Below are 18,038 nucleotides of genomic sequence, written 5' to 3' on the forward strand. Positions count from 1 at the left end.
GTATCAGTGAGGTTCTTTACTAGGTTGAATAGCTTTTTTGTGTCTGGGATTTTTGTGCCTATCATTTTGGAGTAGTAGGCTTTCCGTTTTTCCTTGAGTTTGGTTTTATATTGGTTAATTTGATTTCTCCATGCAGTTTTAGTGTGTTTTAAGCTCTTATTTTTTTTCCAGTCTCTCTCTAGTTGTCTGCAGAGCTTTTTTGATTGGAGGAGTTCGGAGTCGAACCATTTATCAGAAGGTCTACATATTTTAAATTTTAATTTTTCTGGGGCTAGTTCATTCAGGATGGTTTCGCTTATGGTTCGCCATTGGGATATGAATTCGTTGGGGGCTGTGTTGGTGATGGAGTGGTCTGCTTTGTCCCAGAATGTGGGGGGTTCAATTTTTTGGCGTGTTTTGAAGGAGGTTTTTTTTGGCGGTTGTTTGTTGATGTTTTGAGGCCAGTTGATGTTAAAGGTGTATTCATAGTGGTCTGACCAGAGTGAGGGGTGCCAGGCTCCATTTGAGATATGGATTTCGGGTTTGTGGGGGTGTTGGGTCATGTAAGCAGCGACATCTAGTTGGTGGCCTTTTTCGTGTGTGGGTTGGGGGTCGAGGATCTGGTAGTTCAGTGCTTTGAGGTATGAGAGTAAATTTATTACTTGTTTAGAGGTGTGATCTTCAAGATGGAGGTTTATATCTCCTAGGATTAGATTATGAGGTGAGGTTAGGGAGTTCTGGTAAATAAATTCTTCGATATCTTGTTTGTTGTCATTCCATTTTCCTGGTGTTGAGTAACAGAGGATGCATGTTAGTGTTCCTGTGAGAGAATCATCGGATAGTTGACAGGCTAGGAGATCTAGGTGAGGGGTGGTGTGTTTGTCTAGGGTCTTTATATTGATGTTGTTTTTGAGTATGATGGCTAGACCTCCACCACGTTTTTTTTTCCTGCAGATCAGTTCTATTTTGTAACCTATAGGGCATAGTTCTGTGATGGTGGGATCGGATTCCGAGGTTAGCCAGGTTTCGGATAGGAATAAGCAGCTTAGTTGCTTTTTAACTATCCAGTCCTTAATGAGGTCTGCTTTTGTGCTTATTGATCTGATGTTCATGTATGCGCAGGATAATGAGATGTTGAGAGTTTGGGGAGTGGGTGAGCGGTTTGGGTGGAGGAGATTTTCTTTGGTTTGTGGATGATGGTTGCGGTTTTCTGGCTTTGGTTTTGGAGGTGGTCTTTTTCCCCAGCTGGTTGGTATACTGATGTGGTTGAGTGAGGAGCAATCTATCAGGTTTCTGGGTGAATGAAGTTTTCTGGTAGGTAGTGGGAACCTTTGGGATTCTGTTAAGGTTGGGATAGAGGATGTGTGATAGCCTTCTGTTTTTCTGTTGGTTAGAAGTAGGAAGAGTAGTAGATGTAGGAGTACGTTTGTTGAAAAGTTGGGAGGCATGGTGGTGTTTGTGTAGGGTGCAGGAGGTTCTGCTGTTTGGTAACTGGTGTGATGTGCAGGTTGGGAGGTGTGGGGATGTTAGGGGAGGAGGAGGCGTTTTTATTTTATTTTTTTCCCTTTTGTTCTGTAGCGTCTGTGTCCTTCAGTAGTGAGTTCAGAGATGGGTGAGTTTTCTTCCCACTGTTGTGAGAAGTGGAGCTCTTCTTTGAATTGTGAGGGTCCCTACTGGTTCGGGGGAATACTATCAAAGTTAAGTAGGAATGGGAAGCACAAACGAAGAGTGTCAGCTATAGCAGTTTGTCTGTGCTTGTCAGGATATTAGGGGATAGACAGTACTAGTATCTTCTCAGACTATAAGGAGGACGTATAGATTGTTTTGGGGCTAAACAGTAACTATCAACTTATTCGTCTGTATAGGTTCTTATGGAGATAAACATTACTAACAATTTATCAGTCTGTATAGGTTCTTATGGAGATAAACAGTACTAACAACTTATCAGTCTGTATAGGTTATTATGGAGATAAACAGTACTAACAACTTATCAGTCTGTATAGGTTCTTATGGAGATAAACAGTACTAACAACTTATCAGTCTGTATAGGTTCTTATGGAGATAAACAGTACTAACAACTTATCAGTCTGTATAGGTTCTTATGGAGATAAACAGTACTAACAACTTATCAGTCTGTATAGGTTCTTATGGAGATAAACAGTACTAACAACTTATCAGTCTGTATAGGTTCTTATGGAGATAAACAGTGCTAACAAATTATCATGTTATACAGGTTATTTTGAGGATTTCAAGGGATGTCGCTTCAATAAGTGTCGCTTCACAAAGGCGCGCCGTTGGCGCTGCTCGCTTTTTAAGAGTAGGCCCCCGCTGGATTCGGGGGGGGGGGGGCGGAAACGGCTCAACGCCCCTGCAGGATCGGGCTCCTGCCTCGATTCCTGCCTGCCCGCTGGATCGGTGAGGAGGTCAGGATCTTTTTAAATGCAGCTTCCACGCTGCTTGCTTTTTAAAGTAGGCCCCCGCTGGATTCGGGGGGGGGGGGGGCGGAAACGGCTCAACGCCCCTGCAGGATCGGGCTCCTGCCTCGATTCCTGCCTGCCCGCTGGATCGGTGAGGAGGTCAGGATCTTTTTAAATGCAGGTTCCACGCTGCTTGCTTTTTAAAGTAGGCCCCCGCTGGATTCGGGGGGGGGGGCGGAAACGGCTCAACGCCCCTGCAGGATCGGGCTCCTGCCTCGATTCCTGCCTGCCCGCTGGATCGGTGAGGAGGTCAGGATCTTTTTAAATGCAGCTTCCACGCTGCTTGCTTTTTAAAGTAGGCCCCCGCTGGATTCGGGGGGGGGGGGCAGAAACGGCTCAACGCCCCTGCAGGATCGGGCTCCTGCCTCGATTCCTGCCTGCCCGCTGGATCGGTGAGGAGGTCAGGATCTTTTTAAATGCAGCTTCCACGCTGCTCGCTTTTTAAAGTAGGCCCCCGCTGGATTCGGGGGGGGGGGGGGCGGAAACGGCTCAACGCCCCTGCAGGATCGGGCTCCTGCCTCGATTCCTGCCTGCCCGCTGGATCGGTGAGGAGGTTATGTGTGTGCGCTGAAGGGAAGTGGAGAGAGAGTGGGCTGAGGATGCTGAAGGGAAATGGGGAAGAGAGAGTGTGGAGAAGACACTGATTTACAATTGACAATTGTACATAATATTGTTTCTTTTTATACTTTAATATAATAAGTTCAGTATAAAACTATTCGAGGCTTGTGTGGATGGGATCAGGTGGTTTGCGGGGATGGGGACCGAGGCTGCGGGGACGGAGAAAATTTTTGGCTCTGCCACAAATCGATCTCAACTATGTGCGGGTGAGCGGGGTGTCAGTTGGGTTGATGTAGCCGTCGTAGTGCAAGAAGGCATGGAGTATGGCTCTCAAAAAAAATCTTAATCGTTGTACTGCTGATTTTGGCTCTTTTGACTAATGAGTTTGCCTACCACTGCTCTAAACAAATGAAACAAAAAATAAACCCTACAAAAATGGAGGTAGAAAAATCACAAAATCTAGAAAAAACCTCCCAAACCCCAAGAAAAGAAAATGACTAAGGGAAAGAGACAAAGACCAACTGCAAGCTCAATCAATAGTAATAAAGTTTGTTAAATATTTAAGCGGGAGAGCCCTCAGTCACACAGCCACCGCTGGGAGATCCCAGGGAAAAGCTGACGCGGGTTTACACCCAGAAGAGTGTTAACTGCGAAACATCCCCGGGCTCTCTCCGCATAATAAGTGAGTAAATAAAGTGCAACTATAAAGTGCAATATGTGTGAAAAAATATATTTAAAAAAAACACACTCGATAAATGAAGTTAAGATTTGTCTCTATCCCCTAATCAGGGGGCCAAAAGGAAAATGAGTGTCCAAATCAAACCAAGCAAAACACAAACTAGAAGAACTTAGCTTCTCCGTGTGTAAGCAGTCAGCGAATGATGGCTTCGTCCTACGGGACTCCGTTTCGGGGGTGCACACCCCCTTCTTCAGGAACTTGACTGCGCTGGGTCTCTCAGTTTCTCTGACACAGCTTGGAAAGCGAGGTAGAAAATGGCAACTCAACTGGAGAGGACGCCTCCAATTTAAACTGCAGACACAAGTGTAATTGGTTAGAAAAGTCAGCTGACTAAACAGCTGACATGCCAAATGTTTGACTGGTGAATGAATAAGAAAATGCACTGAAAACTAAAAATAAAAAATAATAATAATAACAGACTTCTAACAGAACAATGCAGACTGAAATCTTTGTAGATCTATACTAGTAAGTATATTGCCATTCGATGTAATCATTGAGTCCACATGGGGACAAAGTTTGAAGTTCAAAGATCCAATATTGTTCTCTTCGTTGCAGCCAAACTAGTTTGTCCCCCTGATGGTCTTCGAACGCTTGTTCCATAATAAACCAGCGAAGATCTTGAAAGGCATGGTTAAACTGTATACAGTGAGGAACCATAGGAGCGCTCATAGATTGAGTATTAATCCGTGACCGATGTTCGGGCATATGATGACATATACAACCCACTTGGATTTACAAGAAGTAACTGATTTGAAATTATAGGATTTATTAGTCCTGGGATGTTGCCATCTCTTCCCTTCGATGGTGATTTTACAGATGTCACATGTGTCATTACATTTAGAATGTTGACCATCGCGGTTGGAAATCACCCTGCAGCTAGAGTAGTTAGAATGGACCAGATGATCTGACAAATTTTTTGCGCGAGAATATGCAATACGGGGTAAACCTTGAAAAATTGGGTGCAACTGGAGAATATGCCAGTGCTTCCGTGATCAGAGAACGCTAGAACACAAGTAATGCCAGAATCTTCTTGGGTTGGAGTGGTGGAAAGTAACAAATCCCTATTGGCATATAAAGCCTGGTAATAGGCGTTTTGAAGAACACGATGGGGATAACCCTTCTCTTTGAACCTAGTGAACAGCTTGCGAGCTTGATTCCGGAACTCGTTGATATCAGTGCATAACCTGCGAATACGAAGAAACTGGCTTATAGGTAGGGATTGTTTCAATTTGGTCGGATGACAGCTCGTGTAATTTAAATAGTTGTTAACCTCAACTGTCTTTCTATATAGTGTAGTGGTTAAAGTGTGGTCAGACTTAATAACCCACACATCCAAGAAAGATATTTGGCTGAAATTTGACTCCATGGTGAATCTCAGATTAGAGTCCAAAGAATTAAGCCAGTCAAGGAAGTAGGGTAACAGTTCTGCCGGACCCGTCCAAATACAAAAAACATCATCGATAAATCTGCGCCATATTTTGATGTATGAATACCAGGCTGAAGAATATAAATGACGTTCTTCGAAACAGGAAACATATAGGTTGGCAATGCTTGGAGCTGCAGCCGTGCCCATGGCTACGCCATGTGTCTGTAAATAAAATTGTTGATCAAACTGAAAATAATTATGATTTAATACCAGTTGAGCCAGTTGAATGAGAAAATCTGCTCTGATCCGGTCGTGATGAATATCTTGCATGAAGATTCTGGAAATCAATTCAAGAGCAGCTGACTGGGGACTCAAGATCCATTGTTACTAGTATGTGAGTGTCCTGAATGTCAGTAATGTTAGCAATGCAAGTCAAAAAATGAGTAGTGTCTTTGAGATAAGACCTAGCACTGGTCACTTGAGGTTTGAGAAACCAGTCAATAAATTTGGATAGAGGCTCTAGAACCGTACTTCTAAGGGATACTATAGGTCTGCCTGGCGGAGGCATAATCTGCTTGTGAACCTTGGGGACTATATAGAATGTCGGGCGCCTGGGGGAAGGTGACTTAAGAAATTTAGTCTCAGCTTTCGTTAATTGGCCTTCTTCGTGAGCTCTATCTACTATAGTAGCTATGGTAGAAACCAGGGAATCCGTAGGATCCCCTGAAAGGAGAGAGTAGAAACGTCTATCAGATAAATGTCTGTTGATTTCTGTAACATATTGGTGGCTACTCAATATGACGATAGAACCGCCTTTATCAGCAGGTTTAATAACACACTGAGTATCCTTGCTTAAAGATGTAAGGGCGGTACGTTCACGAGTGGTCAAATTAGAGTAGCCCCGGGTGTGAATAATTACTGATTTTTCTAACGTATCTAAATCTCTGAGTATTAGTTCACGGAAGGTATGTAAAGCAGGGTCCAAAGGGCCTGGAGGGAGCCATTTTGAGGGCGCTCTAAAAATAGATGAATCTTCAGTGTGGGACTGTTTCTGAAAAAATAACTTAATTTGTAGAGATCTGATAAAGCGTTCAATGTTACTACGTGTTGTGAACGGATCGTAGCGGCATAAAGGAACGAATGAAAGCCCCTTATTTAACACTCCCAACTGGTCCACAGATAGATCAATCCCTGATAAATTATTCACAATGGATTGACTGGACCCGACGACCTCGTTTGAGGGTGTGATGTTAAATTCGGATTGGAATACTGTCCTCTGTTGGTTCCCCTGTTGTTTTGCCTGCTTCCCCTTGGTCTTCATTGTCTGCCCCGATCCCCCCTGGGTAAAAAAACCGGGGACTTAGATCTAACACTTGAGTCTTCTGAACCACTACTGGAGCCTGTATCCAAATTAGTGTATGAATGAACTTGTGTAGAATGCTGTGTAGTGTCTCTAAACGTCAGCCAAGAGTAAACATTACCCTTCGTGTAATCATCCGCATCCCGCTGAAATTTTTTAATTTTGGATGCCCGTGTCTTAGTCCTGAGTTGATCTAAAGATGATTGAATGGCTGGTAAGCTATCTTGTAGAGACTGAAAAGAATCTGGTTCTTTGCGAATCTCTTCATGGATAAGTTTAGCTTGAGTGGTCACTTCCTGAGTGACCTCTTGGATCGTATCATTAGATCAGTGGAGCATTTGTTTAAAATAGATGCCCACTTGCAGAGAAATGATTCTCTGTCTGTAAATAATCCCGGAGTTTTCTGTATATGCAGGCCTCTGGGAATATATGGCTGTGTGACTGAGGGCTCTCCCGCTTAAATATTTAACAGACTTTATTACTATTGATTGAGCTTGCAGTTGGTCTTTGTCTCTTTCCCTTAGTCATTTTCTTTTCTTGGGGTTTGGGAGGTTTTTTCTAGTTTTTTTCTAAACAAATGAAAAGCATACCTTGTTAAGTGTTAAATCAGACAGTCCACCAATTGTGAAATTGCCTGAGAATTCTTGAGAAACAAAATTCTCCCCTTATAATTAATCTGTCCTCATTATATCTCACTTTACATCAAATATCAATTTCATAGCACTCCTTTTACGAAGCCGCGTTAGCGATTTAACACAGGTAATAGCTAATTTGCCGGCCACGCTAGCAACTACCGCCTCCTCTTGAGCAGGCGGTAGTTTCTCAGCTTAGCGCAGGGGTTAGCGCATGCTAAAAAGGTTCGTGCGAAAAAGCCGCTAACGCAGCTTCGTTAGTGTTTCTTTCAACTGTTTTCTTGAGACTCAAGTGCCACTTTCACAGCCAGTTGACACTCTCATGGTTTGTTTCTTAGATCTAAATTAGCTATGCATATTCTGGCATTAGCATACATTGCTTTCTGATATGTATGTTTGTTCCACCATAACATTCAATTAACTTTGGGGTCCTTTTATCTGCAGTTTTTGTTTGGTTTTCCTGTTTTGGTGGTTTTTCTGCAGATTTGGTTGGATTTCTTTTTGTTGCTCTGTTGGTTTTAAAATGCCATTTTTGGTTTTTCATAATGTTATAGAGCCATATTTAGTTCACCCCTCTCTTCACTGGTTTATTTTCTGTTTCATTAGTTTCACTGCCCACTACCCCAGTGGATCGCTTTTACATCATGTTTCACCTCTTTTAGAGTTTCCTTTAGCCCACCTTCTTTTTGTGGATTAATTACCATCATTTGTCCTGTTTGTCCTTTTCGTCATTTCATTTCACCTTACACAGTAATTCATCATTCACACATTTATTTTTATTACATGTGCACTATCATTTATCTTGGTTAGTTTAAATAAATAATTATCCCCCCCTTTTACAAAACTGTGAAAGTGTTTTTTTTAGCACAGGCTGGCCTGCACTAAAAACTGCTTTCATGGTTTTGTAAAAGGGGGTGGGGTATATTTTTTCTAAATCTTTTCTCTTTCCATCTTTTAGAACCCTGTAAGACCCCCTGAGGAAGGCATTCTTCTGAAATATAGCCCATGTTGGGTCATTTGTATTTTTTACATTATTTGATTTTTATCTTGTGGGTCACCCCACTAAAGAGAGAGCTTTGACTACATGAGGACTCTTGAAAGCTAATGGCCTCTTTTACAGCTAGTGGCTGCCGCGCGGAAACAGCCCTGAAGCCCTTTAATTCTCTATGGGCTTCGGGGCCGTTAGCGCAGAGCAGCCGCTAGCGCGGCTTTGTAAAAGAGGCTGTAAGTTTTTCTGCATATTACATTCTATGGAGAAAACTGCTATATTTAAGAACTGTTAGATTTAAATGTTTTCACTGATATTATATTGATTTACTTGATTCCAAACTTGCACTAGGCACTTTACTATTTATGGATTGTTATATATGAAAGACACTTTGATATTTAAAAGGTTCTTGAGGAGACTGAAGGTGATGGTTGTGGGTATAATCCTGTAGGGTGCTTCCTGTGCTGAGGATACACCCAGGTGAACTCCTTTGGAGCTTTTTCTCTCAGGAAGTTCCCAGGACTGATTAGTCTCCCTTTGTTAACTATTTTATAAATTTAATTTTTCTTAATCATGTTTGAATAAAGTGGCTGCTAGTGCATTTTTGGAATACAAGGAACTGAAGCAGGTCTGTGTGAATATACTATATTTGAAATTGACCCCTTCATATTTATATAGAACTTCAGGCTTTGGGATATTTTTAGTTAATGAACACACCTCAAACAGTGACTGGCTTACAGTACAGCAGTAGACAATCTACTTCTCGAAAAATTCTAGATTTGAGTTTGACTGAGTCTGAGCCCAAAGTGTACTAAGCAGAGATAAGTGGTTTTTTTAATCAAATCTTTACAAGATTGATTGATTGAAATGTTTCTGAAATGTTTAAAGTATCTATAATACTGCTTATTTAGGAGGTTTTTAAGCAGATGAGGTTCCTTCTCTTTCTAGTGTGCTTCCTTCAGTTATGTACTAGCAGCATACGAGCATCTGAGATTTTTCCTCCTTTTAACTGTGGTCTAAGATAAATAGAGATAAACAGCTACAAGATGTTATCTCATAGTTATGCCATACTTCATTCTGTGTTATTTATTAATCTTACTGGTCCTCAGCGGGCCACCACGCACTCAAACTCTCTCATTGTGCTGGGCTTTATGCTCCCACTAGTCATCGGACTCAGTATAAATAATGTTTTAAATATTTTAAGAAATAATTTAACTTATTCAAATAATTGTGTACTAAAAGTACTTAGCTTGTGCAAAAGACGCTATTCAGGGGGGGTAGAATCACCAATCACCAACATGTTTCGCCCCTGTGGTTCTATGGGCTTTATCAAGGTTCCCACTCCCTCTTTACTCATTCATCCCAACCATTGCATCAGATTTCCTTTCTGACGCAATGGTTGGGATGAATGAGTAAAGAGGGAGTGGGAACCTTGATAAAGCCCTTAGAACCACACGGGCGAAACATGTTGGTGATTGATGATTCTACCCCCCCCCCCTGAATAGCATCTTTTGCACAAGCTAAGTACTTTTAGTACACAATTATTTGAATAAGTTAAATTATTTCTTAAAATATTTAAAACATTATTTATACTGGGTCCGATGACGAGTGGGAGCATATGGCATAACTATGAGATAACATCTTGTAGTTGTTTATCTATATATTGGAATAGTCTTCATTCTAATTTGCTAAACTAGTGCCTTAGGCTACATTCTATGATAAATAGAGAACATAAAAATAGTAACAAATGAGTTAAGCTGTAGAGCAAACAAGAAAGACATATTTTATGGATTTTGATTTCGTTCTCTCTTACCTGCATATAGATTTGGGTAAAACGCAGACCTCCCTTAGCTAAAGTGTTTCCTCAAAATAATAATTATTAATAAGACTGTCAACACAGATCCATGGGGTCAGAAACGGCAACAGTTACAGCGGTGGAATGAGGGGCTAAAACGGGGACCATGAAATCTGAAACCTCAGCTGTTAATAAATGAAGGTTTTTAAGGATGTGCGTTCGAGATCCGCGAGGTCCGTGTTTTACCCTTCCCTTCTATGCATACTCAGACTTCCTGCCTGACTAGACCCTGACTGACATGTGACAGTAAGTTCACTAAGGCGAGACAAGATAGCGGAGCAATCTGGAGCAAACACGTTCCTGTCTCCTGCCAGGTGACGACTGCCCCCTCCCCCCCCCCCCCGACGCACAGCACGGAACAACTCCCTCGCGACTTTAACGCCGGGAATTGTAGTCTTACCTTTGCATCAGACCGGCGCTTCCGGGTCGCGTCACCCTTCCGGAAGGTGCCTTTTTTTTCCCCCAGCGTGCCCCGCGCGGGCTAATAAGCGGCGGGTGCGATGTGGGATGGTGGTGTTGCGTGAGAGCGTTGGGCCCGGCGGGAGCGCGATGGAAGCGCCGGTGACCGAGAGGCTGTTTGACTTGCGAAGGTGAGAGTGCCTAATTTTGAGAGAAGGTGTAGCTAGTGCCTCCGGTCACGCAGCCGAGAGGGCAGTGGTGGGGGAAGTCATGGCTCCCGACTCCCCTGCCTGCTTAATCCTACCACTGATGTACAGCGCTTCCGGATCAGAAGACTGTGCCTATACCTGCACCAGTAATTTCTCCCAAACACCCGCTTCTCCCGTAAGGCGAGAAAAGAGCACGAAAATACGATTTCTTCATTGTGCTGGTGCTTGGTAAGGAAAGTGCTTAGAAACAAAGTGCAAGGTCACAAAGTGAATCCTAGTGTGTTCATGCACTTTTAATACCAATATCTATAAATAGTTAAAGCGAATGCATGTATACGCGCACATTTTAAACACGAAGATCTGTGCTTTCCCCAAAAAATATCTAGGTGTGAGATTAATTTCCGGACCACTTCCTTTGCCTATGTGTGGGCTGACTCTAGCGCCAGTGATCGCTTTTGTAATGTTGGGGTTACTAGGTGTCGCCGCTTCGTGGAACCGGAGACACAGAGATCGCCAACTTAGTTAAATCTAAAATATGTTGCTGTTAATTTTGCGTGGATAACTCAGTTGATGAAGACCAGATTTAAAAAAAAAATCATCTTAACTTGTTTTTCCGATTTGTTAAGACTATTCAGGTCTTTAATCTGCTGTCATTTGCTATGTTACTACCGTGTTTACCCGAAAATAAGACGGGGCTTATTTTCGGGGGATATCTTATTTTTTTATGTAGAATGATCATCTCTCCCTTCCTGCACCCCAATTCTTTCCTTTCTCTCCCCCACATGTGCAGCATCTCACTCATCCCATCTCACTCATTCCCTTGTGCCTTCCTTCTGCAACATCTTTCTATCCCTCCCATCCTCTCCCCCCCTGTGCAGCAGACTCATGCCGACCCTCCCACCACAGACTGATATACCTCCCTCCAAACAGCAGCATCGGCAGCACTCTAAACAGGCTGCTTCAAAGCCTTCTCCCACCGGTATGGCTCTTGAGTGCTAGGCGTTAGAGCGCTAAGGGTATTCAGAAGTGGTTATTGCAACCTTTCTTGAGAAATGCTGAGAATCCAGTATAATTTATGCAAGAGTTCAGGCTATGCAATATACAAGCAAGCAGAATTTGCGTGATTGAAAGGTCAAAATGCTCACTTTTCTTCAAAGAAGAATTGGAGAGGGGTTTGGGAAGACAAAGATGCTAGAAAAATACAATACCTCTGGAAAAAGGAATCCAAACAGTGAAGCATAGCAGTTAGGGAATTCCTCCTTCCAAATTGCTTCTCCATGTTCTTTATTTCCCGAACCCCCAAATACTATGCCTTGCAACTACCTCTGAGGAAGTTTCATGAAATATGGTATGAATGAATTTGTAAGCATTTTGGGCACATGTGAACAATTTCAGAGGTGGACTCCTTGGTTAAGAACATAAGAATTGCCGCTGATGGGTCAGATCAGTAGTCCATCGTGCCCAGCAGTCCACTCACGCAGTGGCCCTTAGGTCAAAGACCAGTACCTTAACTGAAATTAGCTTTACCTGCTTACATTCCGGTTCAGCAGGAACTTGTCTAACTTTGTCTTGAATCCCTGGAGGGTGTTTTCCCCTATAGCAGTCTCCGGAAGAGCATTCCAGTTTTCTACCACCCTCTGGGTGAAGAAGAACTTCTATATGTTTGTACGGAGTCTATCCTCTTTTAGCTTCTGAGTGTGCCCTCTCGTTCTCTCTACATTGGAGAGAGTGAACAACCTGTCTTTATCTACTAAGTCTATTCCCCTCATTATCTTGAATGTTTCGATCATGTCCCCTCTCAGTCTCCTCTTTTCAAGGGAGAAGAGGCCAGTTTCTCTAATCTCTCGCTATATGGCAACTCCTCCAGCCCCTTAACCATTTTAGTCGCTCTTCTCTGGGCCCTTTCGAGTAGTACTATGTCATGTCGAGTAGTACTCTCCAATGCTGGACGCAGTATTCCAGGTGAGGGTGTACAGTGGCATGATAACCTTCTCTGATCTGTTCGTGATCCCCTTCTTATTCCTAGCATTCTGTTTGCCCTTTTTGCCACCGCGCATTGCGCGGACGGCTTCATAGACTTGTCGACCAGTACTCCCAAGTCTCTTTCTTGGGGGGGTCTCTCCAATAACCCACCGGACATCCTGTATTCGTGTATAAGATTTTTGTTACCGACATGCATCACCTTACACTTATCCACATTGAACCTCATTTGCCATGTCACGGCCCATTTCTTGAGCGCGTTTATGTCATGTTGCAGGTCTTCGCAATCTTCCTGCGTCTTCTACTCTGAATAACTTTGTGTCTACAAATATATTCACCTCACTCGTCGTACCAATTTCCAGATCATATATAAATATGTTGAAGAGCATGTGTCCAAACTCGTGACGCTTTTCCAGTCCATTTACTCCCACACTCTGTTTCCTAACCGCCTGCCAGTTTTTAATCCACATGAGTATTTCATCCTCGGTTCCATGGCTCGCAATTTTTCAAAGTAGTCATTCATGCGGAACCTTGTCGAACACCTTCTGAAAATCCAGATATACAATGTCAACCTGGTCACCCTTGTTTATCTGCCTGTTTACTCCCTCGAAAAAGTGCAGCAAGATAGGGCAGAGCACGCTACGGGGGTTCAAGGAAAGTTTAGATAAATTCCTGAAGGATAAGGGGATTGAGGGGTACAGATAGAAGTAGAGATAGGTTATAGGAAAAGTCAGGGACCACCTAAACAGGTCATGGACCTGATGGGCCACCACGGGTGCGGACTGCTGGGCGCGATGGACCTCTGGTCTGACTCAGCGGAGGCAACTTCTTATGTTCTTAAGTTTGTCAAGCAAGATCTTCCTTTGCTGAAGCCATGCTGGCTGGTCCTCATCAGATTGTGTCCATCAAGGTGATCAATGATGCGGTCCTTTATCAACGCCTCTACCATCTTTCCCAGTACTGAAGTCAGACTCACCGGTCTGTAGTTTCCTGGATCTCCCCTCAAACCTTTCTTGAAGACCAGCATAACATTTGCCACCTTCCAGTCTTTCAGATTCCTTGCAGTTCAGCTATAGCCCCTTTCAGTTCCTTGATTACCCTTGGATGGATGCCATCCGGTCCCGGGGATTTATCATTTTTAAGCCTATCAATCTGCCTGCACACCTCTTCTAGACTGACTGTTCGTTTCCTGTGCATACCTTGTCGGCTTCTAGTATGTTGTGTATATCCTCTTTGGTAAATACAGACGCAAAAATTGTGTTCAGTTTGTCGGCGATGGCTTTGTCCTCCTTTAGCACTCCCTTTATTCCATGGTCATCCAACGGCCCCACCGCTTCCTTCGCGGGTCATTTCCCCTTAATATATCGAAAGAACGGCTTGAAGTTTTTTGCCTCCTTGGCTATTTTTTCCTCATAGTCTCTTGGCCCCTCTTATTGCCTTATGGCACCTGCTTGATGTTTGTGCTTTTTCCAGTTTTTGACCTTTTCCATTCCTTAAACTAAGTCTTCTTGTCTCTGATCGCTTCCTTCACCTCTACAGTGAGCCATTCTGGTTTCTTGTTCTTTTTCCTCTTATATCCCTTGTTGATAAGTGATATATATAGATTTTGCACCTGAGTGACTGTATCCTCGTAGTCCATTTAGAATTAAGTCCAGAATTGCATTTCCTCTTGTATTTTCCTTGACAAGTTGTTCCAGGAAGTAATTGCCTACAGCATCCAGTAACTTGGTCTCCCTACCACAGCCAGAGGTGCCTAAGTTCCAGTCTATCCCTTGCAGTTGCGTTTAATCTCGTCCATTATTTCTCCATCAATTTCTTTGGACTTCCCTGGGGGTTGGTAGTAGATGCCGATCTTGGTTTCCGTTCCATTTGTTCCCTGAATTTTGACCCATAAGAACTCTAACTTATCCTTCGTTTCTGGCATGTTCTCTCCGGTAGACTCGATTCCTTCTTTGATGTACAGGGCAATACCCACAAATTTTTGACCCACTCTGTCTCTGCGGTATAGCTTGAATCCCGGTAGCACAGTGTCCCAGATGTTTTTCTTGTTTCACCATGTTTCCGTGATGCTGATGATGCCAAGGTTATCTTTTTGTGCCATAGCTTCCAGTTCCCCCCTCTTATTCCTTAGGCTCCTTGCGTTTGTGTACATACACTTGAGTTTGCGGCATGTTACTTTCTTGCATTTCCTTCCCTCTTGTGTCCCTTTCGATCCGTCAAGATTTCTGTCTTGCCTATGATCCGGTGAGTCTTCCCCGCTATCTTCCTGCACGATATCCTCTGGGTATACCGGTTCCCGAACCATCTATTCTTGGTCGACTGTCGTTTTTCCCCTTCTTCCTAGTTTAAAAACTTCTCAATTTCTCTCTTGATGTTGTTTGCAAGTAGCCTCATTCTGTCTCTGCTGAGGTGGAGTCCATCCTTCCTGTATAGCTTGCTCTTCCCCCAGAATGCCATCCATCTGTGTACAAAGTGGAATCCTTCTTCCGCGCACCAGCGCCTCATCCATGCGTTGACTGCTTGCAGCTCCATCTGCCTCTTCTCATCGGCCCTGGCTACTGGCAGGATCTCTGAGAATGCTACCCTCGGTGTTCTGGTCTTCAGCTTCCTTCCTAGCATCCGGAACTGGTCCTTCAGTCCTTCCCTGCTGTAGTTCCTGTTGCTCACATTGTTTTTCCCCACATGGATCACCACCACCGAATGTTCCTCTTCCACGATGTTGATGATCTTGTTGATGCGGCTCACTATGTCTTCTATCTTGGCTCCTGGTAGGCAGGTCACCAGCCGATCCTGTCTTCCTCCTGCTATGTGGCTGTCAACTTGTCTGATGATGGAGTCCCCCACGACGATTGCTGTCCTCTCTGTCTTCTCTTGTCTCTCCAGCCGCAGGTCCGTGTCCCCTGTGTATGTCCATCTCTCCAGCTGTAGGTCCGTGTCCTCTGTGCACTTCCATCTTTCCTCATCCTGGCATTGGCTTGCACCGGACTCGTTTTCCTGTTGGTTCCCTCAGCTGTGTCCAGGTGTTGCTGCTGTGTCACCCATTTCTTCCTTGTGGTTATCCTCCAAGTGGTCCTCACTCACTGTGGGTGTATCTTGGCTGTTCCACTGTTGCTGGTGATTTTCCACAGCCTCCCTGTATGCCTCCTCTATGAACTTCTCTAACCCCTGGACTTCTTCCTCAATGGTTTCCTCTGTCTTGAAGTGTTCTGCCTCTCTGTCCTCCTCCTCCACTGTTCGAAGTGCTTCTAGTTCTAGTATTCTGCCTTCCAGGAGTCTAACTTGGTTCTTCAGGCCCTCCAGTTCATCGCATCGAGTTCATACATAAGACCGCCTCCCAGAGGGGAGTTAATCATACATATGGCAAACGGTGCAGAAAACTGGGTACCTCAACATCCTGGTTCTGTCTGCTGCTTCCATTGCTGTCTGCTTGCTTGTTGCTTGTGTGTCCTCTGTGCCTGCCCTCTGCTTGCTTGTGTGCCCTCTGTGGTTGTCCTCTGCTTGCTTGTGTGTCCTCTGTGTCTGCTGTGGTTGCCCTCTACTCTGCAGTGACTCTTCCCTCCTTAAGGCCCTTCGCAAAGGCGCTCTCACTAAGGCGAGCTCCTTTACCGTGTGCCAAACGTTTGAGTGCCATTAGCTCATCTCCTTTTAAGGCAGAGCTCTGGATCCGAGTTTTTCTGATGTCGGAGGGATGGGGGGAGCTACCTATCGCCGCTGCCCCTCACTCTCCTCCGCCTCTGTCCCCTCCTCTTTACTCTTCTTTACTCTGCTCCTGCCTCCCGACTCTCTGCTGCTGCTTGCCTGGCTCTCAGGGCACACTGGATGGAATCACCGTTGGCTCCTCCCCTAGTGAACAGAGAAAGTGGACTAACTACCACTGTATTAATCATGCTATATCTTATTGGTTTGATTTTTTTTGTTTGTTTTTTTTTGTTTAACCAAAGTAAAATGCCAGCTTCTATAGAAAGCATATTTGTTTGTATTGCAAACTGCTGTTAGTTTTGGTGGTATAAAACTGTTGTAATTAGGGAAAAGGCATTAATGATTAAGCTGACATTAAATTACATGCACCTGTATTCTGTGCTTTCTGGACTAATATGTTCTGAGGTTAGATGCTGTTTCTAAGTCATTTACCTTATTAACCTTTAGGTTTCCCAGTGATGGATTCCTCCTCCTGCTCCTCTTCTTGTATACCCCAGTTGGCCTATGCCTGCTGATTCTCAGGATATTCATTGGTGTTCATGTGTTCTTAGTAAGCTGTGCGCTCCCAGACAACTTTATCAGAAGGTGAGTAATCCTTGGCCATTGGAACGAGCTTAAAAACCAGCCATAGGTGCTTTTTTTTTTTTTTTTTTTACAATCATCATATAAGCTCTTTGATATTTCTTTATTAATATAATTTTTAACTGATAGGCTTGAAAAAGATATTTCTAAACCTAATTTGGTGAATTTTAGCTGGTCAAGTTGACCATTCTTTTATGAATTATTTTTATGGCTAGAAATAGTATCTGAAGTGCTGGGGATCCTTAAAATGCCTTATACAAGTGCTAACTAGTTTTAATATAGTCTCCAAAAGATGGTACAGTTAGCATAATAACCACTTATCTCATACTGGAACATCAGATCATACTAAATAATAATAATAATAACTTTATTCTTTTATACAACCATAACCAAAAGTTCTAGGTGGTTTACACTAAAAAAAGCTAGACAATCAGCGAAATACAGTAAAAATACAAATATTTGTAAAATAGAATTTCAATAATAAAACTCACTAAGTAATAAACTTATCGAACAAAGTGGTCTTAATTAATTTCCGAAAACTGCAATAGGATAACATAGCTGAATACATTTACCTAACCAAGATTGTTGCCTACGAGCTTGAAATGCTAGGGTCCTATCTAAGAAGGTCTTATATCTACACCCATTACCGTATTTTCTCGCATATAACGCGCGCGTTATACGTGGTTTTTACATACCGCGCACACCCTTGCGCGTTATACAAAATTTTTTTTTACATAGTTTCCCCCCCCCCGACGTCCGATTCCCCCCCCCCGCAGGACCGCTCGCACCCCCACCCTGAAGGACCGCTTGCACCCCCACAGCCTCCAGACCCCTCCCCAATCATGTAGAAGCTCCTACCGGTGTCCTGCTGCTTCCTCTTGGTGGTCCCGACACCCGACACGATCGGGGAAAGAGGGAGCTTAAGCCCTCTTGCCCCAACCAACCGCGGCACCCCCGACATGATCGGGGCAAGAGGGAGCTCAGGCCCTCTTGCCCCCCCCCCCGACTCCCCGACACGATCGGGGCAAAAGGGAGCCTAAGCCCTCTTGCCCCGCCGACTCCCCAACTCCCCGACAATATCGGGCCAGGAGGGAGCCCAAGTCCTCCTGGCCCTGGTGCCCCCCCCCCCCCGCTAGTTGTTTGGGCCAGGAGGGAGCCTTAGGTCCCACCTGGGGGCGGGGCCTGAGGCACATGGGCCCAACCCGACCATGTGCC

General features: G+C 44.0%; 2 protein-coding genes across 7 annotated transcripts in view; one reads left to right on the plus strand and one right to left on the minus strand.

Moving 5' to 3' along the window:
* Positions 1-10,411, minus strand: part of LOC117365173 (BCL2/adenovirus E1B 19 kDa protein-interacting protein 3-like) — a 53,904-nt gene extending 43,493 nt beyond the window's left edge. The window contains exon 1 of one of the 2 annotated variants that reach the window (XM_033955243.1): positions 10,355-10,411. The gene's annotated coding sequence lies outside the window, so the exon portion shown is untranslated. Of the gene's footprint in view, positions 1-9,912; positions 10,187-10,354 lie in introns of those variants that run through there. The other variant, XM_033955233.1, reaches the window with a different exon arrangement.
* AUP1 (AUP1 lipid droplet regulating VLDL assembly factor) overlaps positions 10,391-18,038 on the plus strand; it is a 104,640-nt gene continuing 96,992 nt past the window's right edge. Inside the window, exons 1-2 of one of the 5 annotated variants that reach the window (XM_033955200.1) lie at positions 10,391-10,544; positions 16,689-16,826. In XM_033955200.1, coding sequence (XP_033811091.1) covers positions 16,746-16,826 — 81 coding nt within the window. In that variant the 5' untranslated portion in view covers positions 10,391-10,544; positions 16,689-16,745. Of the gene's footprint in view, positions 10,545-10,564; positions 10,791-16,688; positions 16,827-18,038 lie in introns of those variants that run through there. The other 4 variants (XM_033955192.1, XM_033955175.1, XM_033955184.1 and 1 more) reach the window with 4 other exon arrangements.

Source organism: Geotrypetes seraphini, chromosome 1 (assembly GCF_902459505.1).
Source record: "Geotrypetes seraphini chromosome 1, aGeoSer1.1, whole genome shotgun sequence".
Lineage (NCBI taxonomy): Eukaryota > Metazoa > Chordata > Amphibia > Gymnophiona > Dermophiidae > Geotrypetes > Geotrypetes seraphini.